At 44.2% G+C, this 20690-nt stretch overlaps 1 protein-coding gene across 5 annotated transcripts in view; it reads right to left on the bottom strand.

Annotated features, from left to right (window-relative positions):
* The window catches only part of LOC100380299 (actinin alpha 1), a 274936-nt gene that overhangs the window by 164215 nt on the left and 90031 nt on the right, over positions 1 to 20690 (bottom strand). For 4 of the 5 annotated variants that reach the window (XM_045723306.2, XM_045723308.2, XM_045723307.2 and 1 more), the window contains 2 exon segments: positions 1121 to 1213; positions 150 to 275 (listed from right to left, as the gene is read on the bottom strand). In XM_045723306.2, coding sequence (XP_045579262.1) covers positions 150 to 275; positions 1121 to 1213 — 219 coding nt within the window. 5 annotated transcript variants of the gene reach the window in all.

The raw sequence follows: 20690 nt of genomic DNA, 5'->3' as shown, positions 1-20690 counted from the left end.
GACTTAGTCACACATGCATACATTGTTCGTATTATTATTAAACCTATTCAGGGAAGTCCCATTGAGACCGATGTCTCTTTCACAAGGGAGCCCTGATTCATAAAAGGAATTAGTGACAATCATTATAACAATCCAAGCGGGTGTGGAACCTTGGGGGGCTTGTGCTGGCGGCGATAGTCTCTGAAGTCCTCCAGCTTCTGCTGCATCGCCTGCATGGTGTTCTCTGGGGCACGGTTCTCCAGCCACGGGATGGTGCGACGGATCCACTCTAGGAGCTATGGGGGGGGAGGAAGAGAGAGGGGAGGTGGTGTGGAAGAGGAGAGGCATAGAGGAACAGAAGGAGGGAGTAGATGGTAAGGAGTAGGGGTAAGAGGTGACAGGGGACAGACAGGGCAGGTATAGAGGGACAGTAAAGGAGTGGTAGAGCAGGTGAGGTTAACACAATGAGAATAAGGAATGGAAAGAGCGAGAGAGAGAGAGCGAGAGAGATTTTTGTTACTAATAGTGAATAACTAATACATGTAGCAGTGTGAATGTAATGGAGAGCTCTTTGGTCTTGGCCATGGTGGAGAGTTTGGAATCTGATTGATTGATTGCTTCTGTGAACAGATGTCTTTTATACAGGTAACAAACAGATTAGGAGCACTCCCTTTAAGAGTGTGCTCCTAATCTCAGCTCGTTACCTGTATAAAAGACACCTGGGAGCCAGACATCTTTCTGATTGAGAGGGGGTCAAATACTTATTTCCCTCATTAAAATGCAAATCAATTTATAACATTTCTGACATGCGTTTTTCTGGATTTCTTTGTTGTTATTCTGTCTCTCACTGTTCAAATAAACCTACCATTCAAATTATAGACTGATCATTTCTTTGTCAGTGGGCAAACGTACAAAATCACTGTAAATGTTTTACTTATCTATTTTTTACTTAAAACTTCTTAAAGCATTGTTGGTTAAGGGCCTGTAAGTAAGCATTTCACTGTAAGGTCTACACCTGTTGTATTCAGCATTTCACTGTAAGGTCTACACCTGTTGTATTCGGGCACATGTGAGTAATAACATTTGCATTGATTTGATTTTGATTATGGGGAGGGGGACAGAGGAGGGGTGTGGTGCTTACATCACTAGCCAGCTTCTCATAATCCTCCATCAGCTGCTCATTCTCCTGGTTGACAGCCAGCACCTTGCAGATTCGATTGGCTGCTGTCTCCGCCTGGGGGAGGAAAGAGGAAGGAACATGGTGAATACATTCTATCATCGCCATGGGAACTGTTACTGTAGTCAGTCAGAACACGTCATGGTCGATATCTAACTCTCTCTCCCACTCTAGACACTAACTCTCTCTCCCACTCTAGACACTAACTATCTCTCCCACTCTAGACACTAACTCTCTCTCCCACTCTAGACACTAACTCTCTCTCCCACTCTAGACACTAACTCTCTCTCTCGATACTAACTCTCTCCCACTCTAGATACTAACTCTCTCTCCCACTCTAGATACTAACTCTCTCTCCCACTCTCGATACTAACTCTCTCTCCCACTCTCGATACTAACTCTCTCTCCCACTCTCGATACTAACTCCCTCTCTCTCTCTCGATACTAACTCTCTCTCCCACTCTCGATACTAACTCTCTCTCCCACTCTCGATACTAACTCTCTCTCCCACTCTCGATACTAACTCTCTCTCCCACTCTAGATACTAACTCTCTCTCCCACTCTCGATACTAACTCTCTCTCCCACTCTCGATACTAACTCTCTCTCCCACTCTCGATACTAACTCTCTCTCCCACTCTCGATACTAACTCTCTCTCCCACTCTCGATACTAACTCCCTCTCCCTTTCTAGATATCTTACTCTCTCTCTCTCTCTCGATACTAACTCTCTCTCCCACTCTCGATACTAACTCTCTCTCCCACTCTCGATACTAACTCTCTCTCCCACTCTCGATACTAACTCTCTCTCCCACTCTCGATACTAACTCTCTCTCCCACTCTAGATACTAACTCTCTCTCCCACTCTAGATACTAACTCCCTCTCCCACTCTAGATACTAACTCCCTCTCCCACTCTAGATACTAACTCCCTCTCCCACTCTAGATACTAACTCCCTCTCCCACTCTAGATACTAACTCCCTCTCCCACTCTAGATACTAACTCCCTCTCCCTCTCTAGATATCTAACTCTCTCTCTCGATACTAACTCTCTCTCCCACTCTCGATACTAACTCTCTCTCCCACTCTCGATACTAACTCCCTCTCCCACTCTCGATACTAACTCCCTCTCCCTCTCTAGATATCTAATTCTCTCTCTCTCGCTACTAACTCTCTCTCCCACTCTCGATACTAACTCTCTCTCCCACTCTCGATACTAACTCCCTCTCCCTTTCTAGATATCTTACTCTCTCTCTCGATACTAACTCTCTCTCCCACTCTCGATACTAACTCTCTCTCCCACTCTCGATACTAACTCTCTCTCCCACTCTCGATACTAACTCTCTCTCCCACTCTCGATACTAACTCTCTCTCCCACTCTCGATACTAACTCTCTCTCCCACTCTCGATACTAACTCCCTCTCCCTCTCTAGATATCTAATTCTCTCTCTCTCGCTACTAACTCTCTCTCCCACTCTCGATACTAACTCTCTCTCCCACTCTCGATACTAACTCTCTCTCCCACTCTCGATACTAACTCCCTCTCCCTCTAGATATCTAACTCTCTCTCCCACTCTCGATACTAACTCTCTCTCCCACTCTCGATACTAACTCTCTCTCCCACTCTCGATACTAACTCTCTCTCCCACTCTCGATACTAACTCTCTCTCCCACTCTCGATACTAACTCTCTCTCCCACTCTCGATACTAACTCTCTCTCCCACTCTAGATACTAACTCTCTCTCCCACTCTAGATACTAACTCTCTCTCCCACTCTAGATACTAACTCCCTCTCCCACTCTAGATACTAACTCTCTCTCCCACTCTCGATACTAACTCTCTCTCCCACTCTCGATACTAACTCTCTCTCCCACTCTCGATACTAACTCTCTCTCCCACTCTCGATACTAACTCTCTCTCCCACTCTCGATACTAACTCCCTCTCCCTCTCTAGATATCTAACTCTCTCTCTCGATACTAACTCTCTCTCCCACTCTCGATACTAACTCTCTCTCCCTCTCTAGATATCTAACTCTCTCTCTCGATACTAACTCTCTCTCCCACTCTCGATACTAACTCTCTCTCCCACTCTCGATACTAACTCCCTCTCCCTCTCTAGATATCTAACTCTCTCTCTCGATACTAACTCTCTCTCCCACTCTCGATACCAACTCCCTCTCCCTCTCTAGATATCTAACTCCCTCTCCCACTCTCGATACTAACTCTCTCTCCCACTCTCGATACTAACTCTCTCTCCCACTCTCGATACTAACTCTCTCTCCCACTCTCGATACTAACTCTCTCTCCCACTCTCGATACTAACTCTCTCTCCCACTCTCGATACTAACTCTCTCTCCCACTCTCGATACTAACTCCCTCTCCCTCTCTAGATATCTAACTCTCTCTCTCGATACTAACTCTCTCTCCCACTCTCGATACTAACTCTCTCTCCCACTCTCGATACTAACTCTCTCTCCCACTCTCGATACTAACTCTCTCTCCCACTCTCGATACTAACTCTCTCTCCCACTCTCGATACTAACTCCCTCTCCCACTCTCGATACTAACTCCCTCTCCCTCTCTAGATATCTAATTCTCTCTCTCTCGCTACTAACTCTCTCTCCCACTCTCGATACTAACTCTCTCTCCCACTCTCGATACTAACTCCCTCTCCCTCTAGATATCTAACTCTCTCTCTCGATACTAACTCTCTCTCCCACTCTCGATACTAACTCTCTCTCCCACTCTCGATACTAACTCTCTCTCCCACTCTCGATACTAACTCTCTCTCCCACTCTCGATACTAACTCTCTCTCCCACTCTCGATACTAACTCCCTCTCCCTCTCTACATATCTAATTCTCTCTCTCTCGCTACTAACTCTCTCTCCCACTCTCGATACTAACTCTCTCTCCCACTCTCGATACTAACTCTCTCTCCCACTCTAGATACTAACTCTCTCTCCCACTCTAGATACTAACTCTCTCTCCCACTCTAGATACTAACTCTCTCTCCCACTCTAGATACTAACTCTCTCTCCCACTCTAGATACTAACTCCCTCTCCCACTCTAGATACTAACTCCCTCTCCCTCTCTAGATATCTAATTCTCTCTCTCTCGCTACTAACTCTCTCTCCCACTCTCGATACTAACTCTCTCTCCCACTCTCGATACTAACTCTCTCTCCCACTCTCGATACTAACTCTCTCTCCCACTCTCGATACTAACTCCCTCTCCCTCTCTAGATATCTAACTCTCTCTCTCGATACTAACTCTCTCTCCCACTCTCGATACTAACTCTCTCTCCCACTCTCGATACTAACTCTCTCTCCCACTCTCGATACTAACTCTCTCTCCCACTCTCGATACTAACTCTCTCTCCCTCTCTAGATATCTAACTCTCTCTCCCACTCTCGATACTAACTCTCTCTCCCACTCTCGATACTAACTCTCTCTCCCACTCTCGATACTAACTCTCTCTCCCACTCTCGATACTAACTCTCTCTCCCACTCTCGATACTAACTCTCTCTCCCACTCTCGATACTAACTCTCTCTCCCACTCTCGATACTAACTCCCTCTCCCTCTCTAGATATCCAACTCTCTCTCTCGATACTAACTCTCTCTCCCACTCTCGATACTAACTCTCTCTCCCACTCTCGATACTAACTCTCTCTCCCACTCTCGATACTAACTCTCTCTCCCACTCTCGATACTAACTCTCTCTCCCACTCTCGATACTAACTCCCTCTCCCTCTCTAGATATCTAACTCTCTCTCTCGATACTAACTCTCTCTCCCACTCTCGATACTAACTCTCTCTCCCACTCTCGATACTAACTCTCCCTCGTCCCTCTCTAGATATCTAACTCTCTCTCTCGATACTAACTCTCTCTCCCACTCTCGATACTAACTCTCTCTCCCACTCTCGATACTAACTCCCTCTCCCTCTCTAGATATCTAACTCTCTCTCTCGATACTAACTCTCTCTCCCACTCTCGATACCAACTCCCTCTCCCTCTCTAGATATCTAACTCCCTCTCCCTCTCTAGATATCTAACTCTCTCTCCCACTCTCGATACTAACTCTCTCTCCCACTCTCGATACTAACTCTCTCTCCCACTCTCGATACTAACTCTCTCTCCCACTCTCGATACTAACTCTCTCTCCCACTCTCGATACTAACTCTCTCTCCCACTCTCGATACTAACTCTCTCTCCCACTCTCGATACTAACTCCCTCTCCCACTCTCGATACTAACTCCCTCTCCCTCTCTAGATATCTAATTCTCTCTCTCTCGCTACTAACTCTCTCTCCCACTCTCGATACTAACTCTCTCTCCCACTCTCGATACTAACTCCCTCTCCCTCTAGATATCTAACTCTCTCTCTCGATACTAACTCTCTCTCCCACTCTCGATACTAACTCTCTCTCCCACTCTCGATACTAACTCTCTCTCCCACTCTCGATACTAACTCTCTCTCCCACTCTCGATACTAACTCTCTCTCCCACTCTCGATACTAACTCCCTCTCCCTCTCTACATATCTAATTCTCTCTCTCTCGCTACTAACTCTCTCTCCCACTCTCGACACTAACTCTCTCTCCCACTCTCGATACTAACTCTCTCTCCCACTCTAGATACTAACTCTCTCTCCCACTCTAGATACTAACTCTCTCTCCCACTCTAGATACTAACTCTCTCTCCCACTCTAGATACTAACTCTCTCTCCCACTCTAGATACTAACTCCCTCTCCCACTCTAGATACTAACTCCCTCTCCCTCTCTAGATATCTAATTCTCTCTCTCTCGCTACTAACTCTCTCTCCCACTCTCGATACTAACTCTCTCTCCCACTCTCGATACTAACTCTCTCTCCCACTCTCGATACTAACTCTCTCTCCCACTCTCGATACTAACTCCCTCTCCCTCTCTAGATATCTAACTCTCTCTCTCGATACTAACTCTCTCTCCCACTCTCGATACTAACTCTCTCTCCCACTCTCGATACTAACTCCCTCTCCCTCTCTCGATACTAACTCTCTCTCCCACTCTCGATACTAACTCTCTCTCCCACTCTCGATACTAACTCTCTCTCCCTCTCTAGATATCTAACTCTCTCTCCCACTCTCGATACTAACTCTCTCTCCCACTCTCGATACTAACTCTCTCTCCCACTCTCGATACTAACTCTCTCTCCCACTCTCGATACTAACTCTCTCTCCCACTCTCGATACTAACTCTCTCTCCCACTCTCGATACTAACTCCCTCTCCCTCTCTAGATATCTAACTCTCTCTCTCGATACTAACTCTCTCTCCCACTCTCGATACTAACTCTCTCTCCCACTCTCGATACTAACTCTCTCTCCCACTCTCGATACTAACTCTCTCTCCCACTCTCGATACTAACTCTCTCTCCCACTCTCGATACTAACTCCCTCTCCCTCTCTAGATATCTAACTCTCTCTCTCGATACTAACTCTCTCTCCCACTCTCGATACTAACTCTCTCTCCCACTCTCGATACTAACTCTCTCTCCCACTCTCGATACTAACTCTCTCTCCCTCTCTAGATATCTAACTCTCTCTCTCGATACTAACTCTCTCTCCCACTCTCGATACTAACTCTCTCTCCCACTCTCGATACTAACTCCCTCTCCCTCTCTAGATATCTAACTCTCTCTCTCGATACTAACTCTCTCTCCCACTCTCGATACCAACTCCCTCTCCCTCTCTAGATATCTAACTCCCTCTCCCTCTCTCGATATCTAACTCTCTCTCCCACTCTCGATACTAACTCTCTCTCCCACTCTCGATACTAACTCTCTCTCCCACTCTCGATACTAACTCTCTCTCCCACTCTCGATACTAACTCTCTCTCCCACTCTCGATACTAACTCTCTCTCCCACTCTCGATACTAACTAACTCTAACTCTCTGTCTAGATACCTAACTCTCCCCTCTCTGTCTAGATACCTAACTCTCCCCCTCTCTGTCTAGATATCCAACTCTCCCCCTCTCTGTCTAGATATCCAACTCTCCCCCTCTCTGTCTAGATATCCAACTCTCCCCCTCTCTGTCTAGATATCCAACTCTCCCCCTCTCTGTCTAGATATCCAACTCTCCCCCTCTCTGTCTAGATATCCAACTCTCCCCCTCTCTGTCTAGATATCCAACTCTCCCCCTCTCTGTCTAGATATCCAAGTCTCCCCCTCTCTGTCTAGATATCCAACTCTCCCCCTCTCTGTCTAGATATCCAACTCTCCCCCTCTCTGTCTAGATATCCAACTCTCCCCCTCTCTGTCTAGATATCCAACTCTCCCCCTCTCTGTCTAGATATCCAACTCTCCCCCTCTCTGTCTAGATATCCAACTCTCCCCCTCTCTGTCTAGATATCCAAGTCTCCCCCTCTCTGTCTAGATATCCAACTCTCCCCCTCTCTGTCTAGATATCCAACTCTCCCCCTCTCTGTCTAGATATCCAACTCTCCCCCTCTCTGTCTAGATATCCAACTCTCCCCCTCTCTGTCTAGATATCCAACTCTCCCCCTCTCTGTCTAGATATCCAACTCTCCCCCTCTCTGTCTAGATATCCAACTCTCCCCCTCTCTGTCTAGATATCCAACTCTCCCCCTCTCTGTCTAGATATCCAACTCTCCCCCTCTCTGTCTAGATATCCAACTCTCCCCCTCTCTGTCTAGATATCCAACTCTCCCCCTCTCTGTCTAGATATCCAACTCTCCCCCTCTCTGTCTAGATATCCAACTCTCCCCCTCTCTGTCTAGATATCTAACTCTCCCCCTCTCTGTCTAGATATCTAACTCTCCCTCTCCCCCTCTCTCTAGATATCTAACTCTCCCTCTCCCCCTCTCTCTAGATATCTAACTGTCTCTCTCTGCCTAGATATCTAACAGTCTATCTAGATATCTCTCTACCTATCTTTCTACCTATATCTCTCTCTCATCATCAGAGAATACAGTAGAGGAATGGGCTAACAGCAAGAGTACAGTCGAGGAATGGGCCAGCAGCTAGCGAGGTACACTCTCTCTTCATCAGAGAATACAGTAGTGGAATGGGCTAGAAGATACTGTCGTCACTGTCAAAACAACGACCGAAAAGTTGGAAAATAACAGGTGGCGGACCTTACTTCAAAACTAAACTCGCTCGAGAACCACCACAGGAGGTCAAATTTGAGAGTAGTTAATCTGCGCATTGAAAGAGCCCATCGGCTTCCAGCTCCATTCAGGCCTGAGAAACCACCCCTCTCCTCGAGTCCTTATCATGAAGTTTCTTAAGACTTAAGACAAGTCTGAGTGAGGCGGAAAGCCAGGGCTATAGGCAAGGTGATGTACGGGGACCAAGAGATCATGTCCTTCCCTGACGTATCCGCGGACCTGCACTGAAAAAGAAAAAGGTTACGATGGGGTCAAACGCCAGCTAAGATCCCTCAACATTGCCTATGGAATAGCCTTCCTAGCTAAACTACAGCTGACTTACAATGGACGGTCACACGGATTTGAATCTCCCTCTCAAGCCGAGGCGTTCATCCGTGGTGGCATACAATGTGAATCTTTTTCCTAGTCATGTTGCTGCTGTGAAGTTTACCACCACTCTGGACTACGGAGAACTAAACCACCTTGGATTATGTGACTGTTGGCAAGCTAACTAACATTAGCTAATGTATTAGCTGCTACTGTAGTACTGCAGCTAGCATAACAGTTAAGTGAATAATATGGCGAGCTAGCCCACTCAAAGTTTCCTTATATTATTTGTAGCCTGTATGTGCTCATTACTTAGCACGGGTTTCTCCCAAATGACAGGCGAGATAGCTGTCCATTGAACGTCGGACTTCATGTTTAAGTTTATTTTTTGTTACGTTGATAATTGTCTTCCATTGGATTACATAAAACCTTGCCGGTGAAGATATTTAGCTCCATGTCAACGGACACATCGGGACCTTGTTCATTCATCCTGCACCACCGAGAAGCATCGGCACTACTTCATATGAAGACTTAAGTTTCCATCATATCCTTGGACTAAAATGATTGTCACTCACGTGACATCAACATCATGCGCAAGGGCCTTTGGGTAACGTAGCACATATTCAATATGGTATCTCTTTTTCCTCACGTAGCCTGTTCATTTCTGTTGGTTTTATAAATGTATTATGGTATACTACGTTAACACTATATGTATGGGTCATTTTGTTACTTGGTAGCTACTAGCAGCAGACCCTATGTTGTAGATCATCTACAACTATTTTCGATGACGTTGTCCCCACAGTGACTGTACGTACATAACCCAACCAGAAGCCATGGATTACCGGCAATATCCGCACTGAGCTAAAGGGTAGAGCTGCCGCTTTCAAGGAGCGGGACTCTAACCCAGACGCTTATAAAAATTCATACTATGCCTTGAAATAAACCATCAAACAGGAATAACATAAATACGGGACTAAGATCGAATCCTACTACACCGGCTCCAACGCCATGGTGATCCATGATTGAGGACACACTGGTACCATGCTGATCCATGGCCTGAGATTCAATGTTTCAACAGAATCGGCGGAATGAACACACCCCTGGTCACACGCAAAACACATTTCACTTCCATAGAAGCCACATACAAACAGCATGATCACTTTGGTAAGGTGCTGTGGTGGTATAGGACTATTATGGTCTCTAGTGGTACAGGACTATTATGGCCTCTAGTGGTACAGGACTATTATGGTCTCTAGTGGTATATTATGGTCTCTAGTGGAATATTATGGTCTCTAGTGGTGCAGGACTATTATGGTCTCTAGTGATATATTATGGTCTGTAGTGGTACAGGACTATTATGGTCTCTAGCGGTACAGGACTATTATGGTCTCTAGTGGTACAGGACTATTATGGTCTCTAGTGGTATATTATGGTCTCTAGTGGAATATTATGGTCTCTAGTGGTGCAGGACTATTATGGTCTCTAGTGGTATATTATGGTCTGTAGTGGTACAGGACTATTATGGTCTCTAGCGGTACAGGACTATTATGGTCTCTAGCGGTACAGGACTATTATGGTCTCTAGTGGTATATTATGGTCTGTAGTGGTACAGGACAATTATGGTCTCTAGTGGTAGAGGACTATTATGGTCTCTAGTGGTATAGTATGGTCTCTAGTGGAATATTATGGTCTCTAGTGGTGCAGGACTATTATGGTCTCTAGTGGTATATTATGGTCTGTAGTGGTACAGGACTATTATGGTCTCTAGCGGTACAGGACTATTATGGTCTGTAGTGGTACAGGACTATTATGGTCTCTAGTGGTACAGGACTATTATGGTCTCTAGTGGTACAGGACTATTATGGTCTCTAGTGGTACAGGACTATTATGGTCTCTAGTGGTACAGGACTATTATGGTCTCTAGCGGTACAGGACTATTATGGTCTCTAGCGGTACAGGACTATTATGGTCTCTAGTGGTATATTATGGTCTGTAGTGGTACAGGACTATTATGGTCTCTAGTGGTACAGGACTATTATGGTCTCTAGTGGTACAGGACTGTTATGGTCTCTAGTGGTACAGGACTATTATGGTCTCTAGTGGTATATTATGGTCTCTAGTGGTATATTATGGTCTCTAGTGGTACAGGTCTATTATGGTCTCTAGTGGTACAGGACTATTATGGTCTCTAGCGGTACAGGACTATTATGGTCTCTAGCGGTACAGGACTATTATGGTCTCTAGCGGTACAGGACTATTATGGTCTCTAGCGGTACAGGACTATTATGGTCTCTAGTGGTATATTATGGTCTGTAGTGGTACAGGACTATTATGGTCTCTAGTGGTACAGGACTATTATGGTCTGTAGTGGTACAGGACTATTATGGTCTGTAGTGGTACAGGACTATTATGGTCTCTAGTGGTAGAGGACTATTATGGTCTCTAGTGGTAGAGGACTATTATGGTCTCTAGTGGTAGAGGACTATTATGGTCTCTAGTGGTATAGGACTATTATGGTCTCTAGTGGTATAGGACTATTATGGTCTCTAGTGGTATAGGACTATTATGGTCTCTAGTGGTATAGGACTATTATGGTCTCTAGTGGTAGAGGACTATTATGGTCTCTAGTGGTAGAGGACTATTATGGTCTCTAGTGGTATATTATGGTCTCTAGTGGTATATTATGGTCTCTAGTGGTATATTATGGTCTCTAGTGGTACAGGTCTATTATGGTCTCTAGTGGTACAGGACTATTATGGTCTGTAGTGGTACAGGACTATTATGGTCTGTAGTGGTACAGGACTATTATGGTCTGTAGTGGTACAGGACTTTTATGGTCTCTAGTGGTACAGGACTATTATGGTCTGTAGTGGTACAGGACTTTTATGGTCTCTAGTGGTACAGGACTATTATGGTCTCTAGTGGTACAGGACTATTATGGTCTCTAGTGGTAGAGGACTATTATGGTCTCTAGTGGTATATTATGGTCTCTAGTGGTATATTATGGTCTCTAGTGGTATATTATGGTCTCTAGTGGTACAGGTCTATTATGGTCTCTAGTGGTACAGGACTATTATGGTCTGTAGTGGTACAGGACTATTATGGTCTGTAGTGGTACAGGACTATTATGGTCTGTAGTGGTACAGGACTTTTATGGTCTCTAGTGGTACAGGACTATTATGGTCTCTAGTGGTACAGGACTATTATGGCCTCTAGTGGTATATTACGGTCTCTAGTGGTATATTACGGTCTCTAGTGGTATATTATGGTCTCTAGTGGTATATTATGGTCTCTAGTGGTATATTATGGTCTGTAGTGGTACAGGACTATTATGGTCTCTAGCGGTACAGGAATATTATGGTCTCTAGCGGTACAGGACTATTATGGTCTCTAGTGGTATATTATGGTCTGTAGTGGTACAGGACAATTATGGTCTCTAGTGGTAGAGGACTATTATGGTCTCTAGTGGTATATTATGGTCTCTAGTGGAATATTATGGTCTCTAGTGGTGCAGGACTATTATGGTCTCTAGTGGTATATTATGGTCTGTAGTGGTACAGGACTATTATGGTCTCTAGCGGTACAGGACTATTATGGTCTGTAGTGGTACAGGACTATTATGGTCTCTAGTGGTACAGGACTATTATGGTCTCTAGTGGTACAGGACTATTATGGTCTCTAGTGGTACAGGACTATTATGGTCTCTAGTGGTACAGGACTATTATGGTCTGTAGTGGTACAGGACTATTATGGTCTGTAGTGGTACAGGACTATTATGGTCTGTAGTGGTACAGGACTATTATGGTCTGTAGTGGTACAGGACTTTTATGGTCTCTAGTGGTACAGGACTATTATGGTCTCTAGTGGTACAGGACTATTATGGCCTCTAGTGGTATATTATGGTCTCTAGTGGTATATTACGGTCTCTAGTGGTATATTATGGTCTCTAGTGGTATATTATGGTCTGTAGTGGTACAGGACTATTATGGTTTCTAGCGGTACAGGACTATTATGGTCTCTAGCGGTACAGGACTATTATGGTCTCTAGTGGTATATTATGGTCTGTAGTGGTACAGGACAATTATGGTCTCTAGTGGTAGAGGACTATTATGGTCTCTAGTGGTATATTATGGTCTCTAGTGGAATATTATGGTCTCTAGTGGTGCAGGACTATTATGGTCTCTAGTGGTATATTATGGTCTGTAGTGGTACAGGACTATTATGGTCTCTAGCGGTACAGGACTATTATGGTCTGTAGTGGTACAGGACTATTATGGTCTCTAGTGGTACAGGACTATTATGGGCTCTAGTGGTACAGGACTATTATGGTCTCTAGTGGTACAGGACTATTATGGTCTCTAGTGGTACAGGACTATTATGGTCTCTAGTGGTACAGGACTATTATGGTCTCTAGTGGTACAGGACTATTATGGTCTGTAGTGGTACAGGACTATTATGGTCTGTAGTGGTACAGGACTATTATGGTCTGTAGTGGTACAGGACTTTTATGGTCTCTAGTGGTACAGGACTATTATGGTCTCTAGTGGTACAGGACTATTATGGCCTCTAGTGGTATATTATGGTCTCTAGTGGTATATTACGGTCTCTAGTGGTATATTATGGTCTCTAGTGGTATATTATGGTCTGTAGTGGTACAGGACTATTATGGTCTCTAGCGGTACAGGACTATTATGGTCTCTAGCGGTACAGGACTATTATGGTCTCTAGTGGTATATTATGGTCTGTAGTGGTACAGGACAATTATGGTCTCTAGTGGTAGAGGACTATTATGGTCTCTAGTGGTATATTATGGTCTCTAGTGGAATATTATGGTCTCTAGTGGTGCAGGACTATTATGGTCTCTAGTGGTATATTATGGTCTGTAGTGGTACAGGACAATTATGGTCTCTAGCGGTACAGGACTATTATGGTCTGTAGTGGTACAGGACTATTATGGTCTCTAGTGGTACAGGACTATTATGGTCTCTAGTGGTACAGGACTATTATGGTCTCTAGTGGTACAGGACTATTATGGTCTCTAGTGGTACAGGACTATTATGGTCTCTAGTGGTACAGGACTATTATGGTCTCTAGTGGTACAGGACTATTATGGTCTCTAGTGGTACAGGACTATTATGGTCTCTAGTGGTACAGGACTATTATGGTCTCTAGTGGTACAGGACTATTATGGTCTCTAGCGGTACAGGACTATTATGGTCTCTAGCGGTACAGGACTATTATGGTCTCTAGTGGTATATTATGGTCTGTAGTGGTACAGGACTATTATGGTCTCTAGTGGTACAGGACTATTATGGTCTCTAGTGGTACAGGACTGTTATGGTCTCTAGTGGTACAGGACTATTATGGTCTCTAGTGGTAGAGGACTATTATGGTCTCTAGTGGTATATTATGGTCTCTAGTGGTACAGGTCTATTATGGTCTCTAGTGGTACAGGACTATTATGGTCTCTAGCGGTACAGGACTATTATGGTCTCTAGCGGTACAGGACTATTATGGTCTCTAGCGGTACAGGACTATTATGGTCTCTAGTGGTATATTATGGTCTGTAGTGGTACAGGACTATTATGGTCTCTAGTGGTACAGGACTATTATGGTCTGTAGTGGTACAGGACTATTATGGTCTGTAGTGGTACAGGACTATTATGGTCTGTAGTGGTACAGGACTATTATGGTCTGTAGTGGTACAGGACTATTATGGTCTCTAGTGGTACAGGACTATTATGGTCTCTAGTGGTAGAGGACTATTATGGTCTCTAGTGGTATAGGACTATTATGGTCTCTAGTGGTACAGGACTATTATGGTCTCTAGTGGTAGAGGACTATTATGGTCTCTAGTGGTAGAGGACTATTATGGTCTCTAGTGGTATATTATGGTCTCTAGTGGTATATTATGGTCTCTAGTGGTATATTATGGTCTCTAGTGGTATATTATGGTCTCTAGTGGTACAGGTCTATTATGGTCTCTAGTGGTACAGGACTATTATGGTCTGTAGTGGTACAGGACTATTATGGTCTGTAGTGGTACAGGACTATTATGGTCTGTAGTGGTACAGGACTTTTATGGTCTCTAGTGGTACAGGACTATTATGGTCTCTAGTGGTACAGGACTATTATGGCCTCTAGTGGTATATTATGGTCTCTAGTGGTATATTACGGTCTCTAGTGGTATATTATGGTCTCTAGTGGTATATTATGGTCTCTAGTGGTATATTATGGTCTGTAGTGGTACAGGACTATTATGGTCTCTAGCGGTACAGGAATATTATGGTCTCTAGCGGTACAGGACTATTATGGTCTCTAGCGGTATATTATGGTCTGTAGTGGTACAGGACAATTATGGTCTCTAGTGGTAGAGGACTATTATGGTCTCTAGTGGTATATTATGGTCTCTAGTGGAATATTATGGTCTCTAGTGGTGCAGGACTATTATGGTCTCTAGTGGTATATTATGGTCTGTAGTGGTACAGGACTATTATGGTCTCTAGCGGTACAGGACTATTATGGTCTGTAGTGGTACAGGACTATTATGGTCTCTAGTGGTACAGGACTATTATGGTCTCTAGTGGTACAGGACTATTATGGTCTCTAGTGGTACAGGACTATTATGGTCTCTAGTGGTACAGGACTATTATGGTCTCTAGTGGTACAGGACTATTATGGTCTCTAGTGGTAGAGGACTATTATGGTCTCTAGTGGTACAGGACTATTATGGTCTCTAGTGGTACAGGACTATTATGGTCTCTAGTGGTACAGGACTATTATGGTCTCTAGTGGTATAGGACTATTATGGTCTGTAGTGGTACAGGACTATTATGGTCTGTAGTGGTACAGGACTTTTATGGTCTCTAGTGGTACAGGACTATTATGGTCTCTAGTGGTACAGGACTATTATGGCCTCTAGTGGTATATTATGGTCTCTAGTGGTATATTATGGTCTCTAGTGGTATATTATGGTCTCTAGTGGTATATTATGGTCTCTAGTGGTAGAGGACTATTATGGTCTCTAGTGGTAGAGGACTATTATGGTCTCTAGTGGTAGTGGACTATTATGGTCTCTAGTGGTACAGGACTATTATGGTCTCTAGTGGTACAGGACTATTATGGTCTCTAGTGGTAGAGGACAATTATGGTCTCTAGTGGTAGAGGACAATTATGGTCTCTAGTGGTAGAGGACAATTATGGTCTCTAGTGGTAGAGGACAATTATGGTCTCTAGTGGTACAGGACTATTATGGTCTCTAGTGGTACAGGACTATTATGGTCTCTAGTGGTACAGGACTATTATGGTCTCTAGTGGTACAGGACTATTATGGTCTCTAGTGGTATAGGACTATTATGGTCTCTAGTGGTATATTATGGTCTCTAGCAGTACAGGACTATTATGGTCTCTAGCGGTACAGGACTATTATTATGGTCTCTAGTGGTACAGGACTATTATGGTCTCTAGTGGTAGATGACTATTATGGTCTCTAGTGGTAGAGGACTATTATGGTCTCTAGTGGTACAGGACTATTATGGTCTCTAGTGGTACAGGACTATTATGGTCTCTAGTGGTACAGGACTATTATGGTCTCTAGTAGTACAGGACTATTATGGTCTCTAGTAGTACAGGACTATTATGGTCTCTAGTGGTATATTATGGTCTCTAGTGGTACAGGACTATTATGGTCTGTAGTGGTACAGGACTATTATGGTCTCTAGTGGTATATTATGGTCTCTAGTGGTAGAGGACTATTATGGTCTCGAGTGGTACAGGACTATTATGGTCTCTAGTGGTATATTATGGTCTCTAGTGGTAGAGGACTATTATGGTCTCTAGTGGTATATTATGGTCTGTAGTGGTAGAGGACTATTATGGTCTCTAGTGGTAGAGGACTATTCTGGTCTCTAGTGGTAGAGGACTATTCTGGTCTCTAGTGGTACAGGACTATTATGGTCTCTAGTGGTACAGGACTATTATGGTCTCTAGCGGTATATTATGGTCTCTAGCGGTACAGGACTATTATGGTCTCTAGCGGTAGAGGACTATTATGGTCTCTAGCGGTACAGGACTATTATGGTCTCTAGTGGTACAGGACTATTATGGTCTCTAGTGGTACAGGACTATTATGGTCTCTAGTGGTATATTATGTTCTCTAGCGGTACAGGACTATTATTATGGTCTCTAGCGGTACAGGACTATTATGGTCTCTAGCGGTACAGGACTATTATGGTCTCAAGCGGTACAGGACTATTATGGTCTATAGCGGTACAGGACTATTATGGTCTCTAGCGGTACAGGACTATTATGGTCTCTAGCGGTACAGGACTATTATGGTCTCTAGCGGTACAGGACTATTATGGTCTCTAGTGGTACAGGACTATTATGGTCTCTAGTGGTACAGGACTATTATGGTCTCTAGTGGTACAGGACTATTATGGTCTCTAGTGGTATATTATGGTCTCTAGCGGTACAGGACTATTATTATGGTCTCTAGTGGTACAGGACTATTATGGTCTCTAGTGGTAGAGGACTATTATGGTCTCTAGTAGTACAGGACTATTATGGTCTCTAGTGGTATATTATGGTCTCTAGTGGTACAGGACTACTATGGTCTGTAGTGGTACAGGACTATTATGTCTCTAGTGGTATATTATGGTCTCTAGTGGTAGAGGACTATTATGGTCTCTAGTGGTACAGGACTATTATGGTCTCTAGTGGTATATTATGGTCTCTAGTGGTAGAGGACTATTATGGTCTCTAGTGGTATATTATGGTCTGTAGTGGTAGAGGACTATTATGGTCTCTAGTGGTAGAGGACTATTATGGTCTCTAGTGGTACAGGACTATTATGGTCTCTAGTGGTACAGGACTATTATGGTCTCTAGTGGTACAGGACTATTATGGTCTCTAGTGGTACAGGACTATTATGGTCTCTAGTGGTACAGGACTATAATGGTCTCTAGCGGTACAGGACTATAATGGTCTCTAGCGGTACAGGACTATTATGGTCTCTAGCGGTACAGGACTATTATGGTCTCTAGCGGTACAGGACTATTATGGTCTCTAGCGGTACAGGACTATTATTATGGTCTCTAGCGGTACAGGACTATTATTATGGTCTCTAGCGGTACAGGACTATTATTATGGTCTCTAGCGGTACAGGACTATTATTATGGTCTCTAGCGGTACAGGACTATTATTATGGTCTCTAGCGGTACAGGACTATTATTATGGTCTCTAGCGGTACAGGACTATTATTATGGTCTCTAGCGGTACAGGACTATTATTATGGTCTCTAGCGGTACAGGACTATTATTATGGTCTCTAGCGGTACAGGACTATTATTATGGTCTCTAGCGGTACAGGACTATTATTATGGTCTCTAGCGGTACAGGACTATTATTATGGTCTCTAGCGGTACAGGACTATTATTATGGTCTCTAGCGGTACAGGACTATTATTATGGTCTCTAGCGGTACAGGACTATTATTATGGTCTCTAGCGGTACAGGACTATTATTATGGTCTCTAGCGGTACAGGACTATTATTATGGTCTCTAGCGGTACAGGACTATTATTATGGTCTCTAGCGGTACAGGACTATTATTATGGTCTCTAGCGGTACAGGACTATTATGGTCTCTAGCGGTACAGGACTATTATGGTCTCTAGTTGTATATTATGGTCTCTAGCGGTACAGGACTATTATGGTCTCTAGCGGTACAGGACTATTATGGTCTCTAGCGGTACAGGACTATTATGGTCTCTAGCGGTACAGGACTATTATGGTCTCTAGCGGTACAGGACTATTATGGTCTCTAGCGGTACAGGACTATTATTATGGTCTCTAGCGGTACAGGACTATTATTATGGTCTCTAGCGGTACAGGACTATTATTATGGTCTCTAGCGGTACAGGACTATTATTATGGTCTCTAGCGGTACAGGACTATTATTATGGTCTCTAGCGGTACAGGACTATTATTATGGTCTCTAGCGGTACAGGACTATTATGGTCTCTAGCGGTACAGGACTATTATGGTCTCTAGTGGTACAGGACTATTATGGTCTCTAGTGGTATATTATGGTCTCTAGCGGTACAGGACTATTATGGTCTCTAGCGGTACAGGACTATTATGGTCTCTAGTGGTACAGGACTATTATGGTCTCTAGTGGTACAGGACTATTATGGTCTCTAGTGGTACAGGACTATTATGGTCTCTAGTGGTACAGGACTATTATGGTCTCTAGCGGTACAGGACTATTATGGTCTCTAGCGGTACAGGACTATTATGGTCTCTAGTGGTACAGGACTATTATGGTCTCTAGTGGTACAGGACTATTATGGTCTCTAGCGGTACAGGACTATTATGGTCTCTAGCGGTACAGGACTATTATGGTCTCTAGTGGTACAGGACTATTATGGTCTCTAGTGGTACAGGACTATTATGGTCTCTAGTGGTAGAGGACTATTATGGTCTCGAAGGACTAGAGAGAGGCGCTCACCTTCTGCTTGCCTCAGAAGGCCTGGTAGTAACACTGTGGTACTGTACCTTCTGCTTGCCTGAGAAGGCCTGGTAGTAACACTGTGGTACTGTACCTTCTTCTTGCCTGAGAAGGCCTGGTAGTAACACTGTGGTACTGTACCTTCTGCTTGCCTGAGAAGGCCTGGTAGTAACACTGTGGTACTGTACCTTCTGCTTGCCTGAGAAGGCCTGGTAGTAACACTGTGGTACTGTACCTTCTGCTTGCCTGAGAAGGCCTGGTAGTAACACTGTGGTACTGTACCTTCTGCTTGCCTGAGAAAGCGTGGTAGTAACACGACACATAAGTCATGATGGCCTTCTCATCCGGCCTCAACGTGCTAACGATGTCTGCCCATGGAACAAAGAGAGGAGGAGAAGGGGAGAGGGAAGGAGAGATGGAAAAAAGAGAGAGAAGTGCAGAGTAAAAGTGTGCAGAGACAAAAGGTTCCAGCAGGTGGAGCAGTACAGTCAGACACCAGGGAGAGAAGAGACAACAGGCACCAGTCTGACCAGGTTGTCAGACACCAGGGAGAGAGGAGACAACAGGCACCAGTCTGACCAGGTTGTCAGACACCAGGGAGAGAGGAGACAACAGGCACCAGTCTGACCAGGTTGTCAGACACCAGGGAGAGAGGAGACAACAGGCACCAGTCTGATCAGGTTGTCAGACACCAGGGAGAGAGGAGACAACAGGCACCAGTCTGACCAGGTTGTCAGACACCAGGGAGAGAGGAGACAACAGGCACCAGTCTGACCAGGTTGTCAGACACCAGGGAGAGAGGAGACAACAGGCACCAGTCAACATCTACAGGCTGACTTGTTGGTTGGTTTGTTAGTTTATCTGTCTGTTTGGATTCTATTGGTGGTTTAGCTGTTATAGTCCCAATGGCTACTATTCCTGGTGTCACCACTAAACAGGTGGGTAGGAGTTGGCTCTTTCACATTCAGTAATGTTTCTGACTGTATTCATCATACTTGTTGATAGTGTGAATTTGTCTGATGTAGCCTTCTTTATACAGTAATCTGAGCTACATGAGGTTCACTATATACTGCTCATACTCTTCTTCTTGACCCCATTCTTCTCCTTCTTCTTCTACATGCCATAATAAAAGGGAGGCAGTGTCTAAATCCTCTCTTCCAATTATAAATAGAGAGTCTTTTTTCCACTCTGTCTTTTAAACACAGCTGGTCTCTCTGCTGCCTGGCTGCTGCAATGTGATCTTTAGTTCGGGTCCTCTCCAGTGAAATTAGTCCTTATATAACTACACAACTCTTCTTCTTTAGGTCTGGTCCTTATATAACTACACAACTCTTCTTCTTTAGTTCTGGTCCTTATATAACTACACAACTCTTCTTCTTCTTCTTTAGTTCTGGTCTGCTAAGTGACTAAAATGTAAATGTAAATATAACTACACAACTCTTCTTCTTTAGTTCTGGTCCTTCTATAACTACACAACTCTTCTTCTTCTTCTTTAGTTCTGGTCCTTATATAACTACACAACTCTTCTTCTTCTTCTTCTTTAGTTCTGGTCCTTA

This window comes from Salmo salar, chromosome 09 (assembly GCF_965601325.2).
Source record: "Salmo salar chromosome 09, fSalSal1, whole genome shotgun sequence".
NCBI classification, from domain to species: Eukaryota; Metazoa; Chordata; class Actinopteri; order Salmoniformes; family Salmonidae; genus Salmo; species Salmo salar.
Note: the sequence above shows the minus strand (reverse complement) of the source record. Positions and strands in the feature narration are given on the sequence as shown.